The 1,172-nt window shown below is 24.8% G+C and overlaps 1 protein-coding gene across 1 annotated transcript; it reads right to left on the reverse strand.

The window, feature by feature from the left end:
- Positions 1–414: 414 nt before the first annotated feature.
- Positions 415–1,083, reverse strand: Chro.60083 (protein kinase domain). Its single annotated transcript, XM_659848.1, has 1 exon — positions 415–1,083. The coding sequence occupies one exon, from the start codon at positions 1,081–1,083 to the stop codon at positions 415–417; it is 669 nt and encodes a 222-aa protein (XP_664940.1).
- Positions 1,084–1,172: the final 89 nt, after the last annotated feature.

A 1,172-nucleotide genomic window follows, 5' to 3' on the forward strand; every position in this document is an offset into this window, starting at 1 on the left:
TGATCAACTTTTTAAATACAATATAATATATTGGTTTTGTTATAAGTAATAATTTACATTTTATTAATATTTTAAATGAATTATCTCTTGAATATTATAATATCTCTACATATAATACATGTTTTAATATTTTTTTTAATTTTCAAAAAAAATATTTTTTTTTAATAAAAATACGGTACCCGGTACCGTATTAATTGATAAATATGCCCGCATGACACGCACAATTTATATCTTGAGAAGAAAATTTTAATTTTAAGATTAAAAGCAAATGAGGTTTAAACAATAAAAATAATAATAATAATATTAATTATACTACTAACAATAAATAAATTTGACGTTATAATTAATTAAATAAAAATCGATAGACAAAATCTTGATAATTATTTGAATAATAAATTTTATAAATAATATAAATTAAGATGATCCTTTCTGCTCTTCCTGATGAATTTTTTCAAAGTAAGGATGAGCCAAAGCTTCTCTTGGAAGAATTCTCTCAGCATGATCATAAACCAGCATTTTATCAAGTAAATCTAAAACAACGGGATTAACAAGATGTTGATTATCAGCATTGATAAATTTACTCCATGGTTTTCTAGTATGTCTGCCAAGTAAATCATCAAAATAAGGTTCCAATTGTTTTTTATATTTAGCAAGATATTCAAATAAACCATCAGTGCCTAAAACCCTAGCAATTTTAACAAGTTGATCATTGTTATCAACTCCACAAAAGAATGGGTCCCTCTTAAAAATTAATCCAGCTAAAACGCATCCTAAACTCCAGATATCCAAAGAATAATCATAATATTGAAAATCAATAAGTAATTCTGGTCCTTTATAGTATCTGCTAGCAACTCTTACGTTATAATCTTGTCTAGGATGATAAAATTCTGCTAAACCCCAATCAATTAATCTTAATTCTTTCTTTTTTGGATCAATAATTACATTATGTGGTTTAACATCACGGTGCATAATACCTTGTGAATGACAAAAATCTAATGCTTTTAGAATTTGATATATATAAAATCTTATATCATTATCATTAAATGTTGGAAATAAGCTTTTAAAATCAACATTATAAGGCATTCAAATACAAGACTTATTGTACCACTGCTTGGATCTTTTATTATGTCCAACAATTTTACAATATTTGGACCACCGTGTAAATTATATAA

The sequence above is a fragment of the Cryptosporidium hominis genome (genome assembly GCF_000006425.1).
Source record: "Cryptosporidium hominis TU502 chromosome 6 CHRO016046, whole genome shotgun sequence".
NCBI lineage: Eukaryota > Apicomplexa > Conoidasida > Eucoccidiorida > Cryptosporidiidae > Cryptosporidium > Cryptosporidium hominis.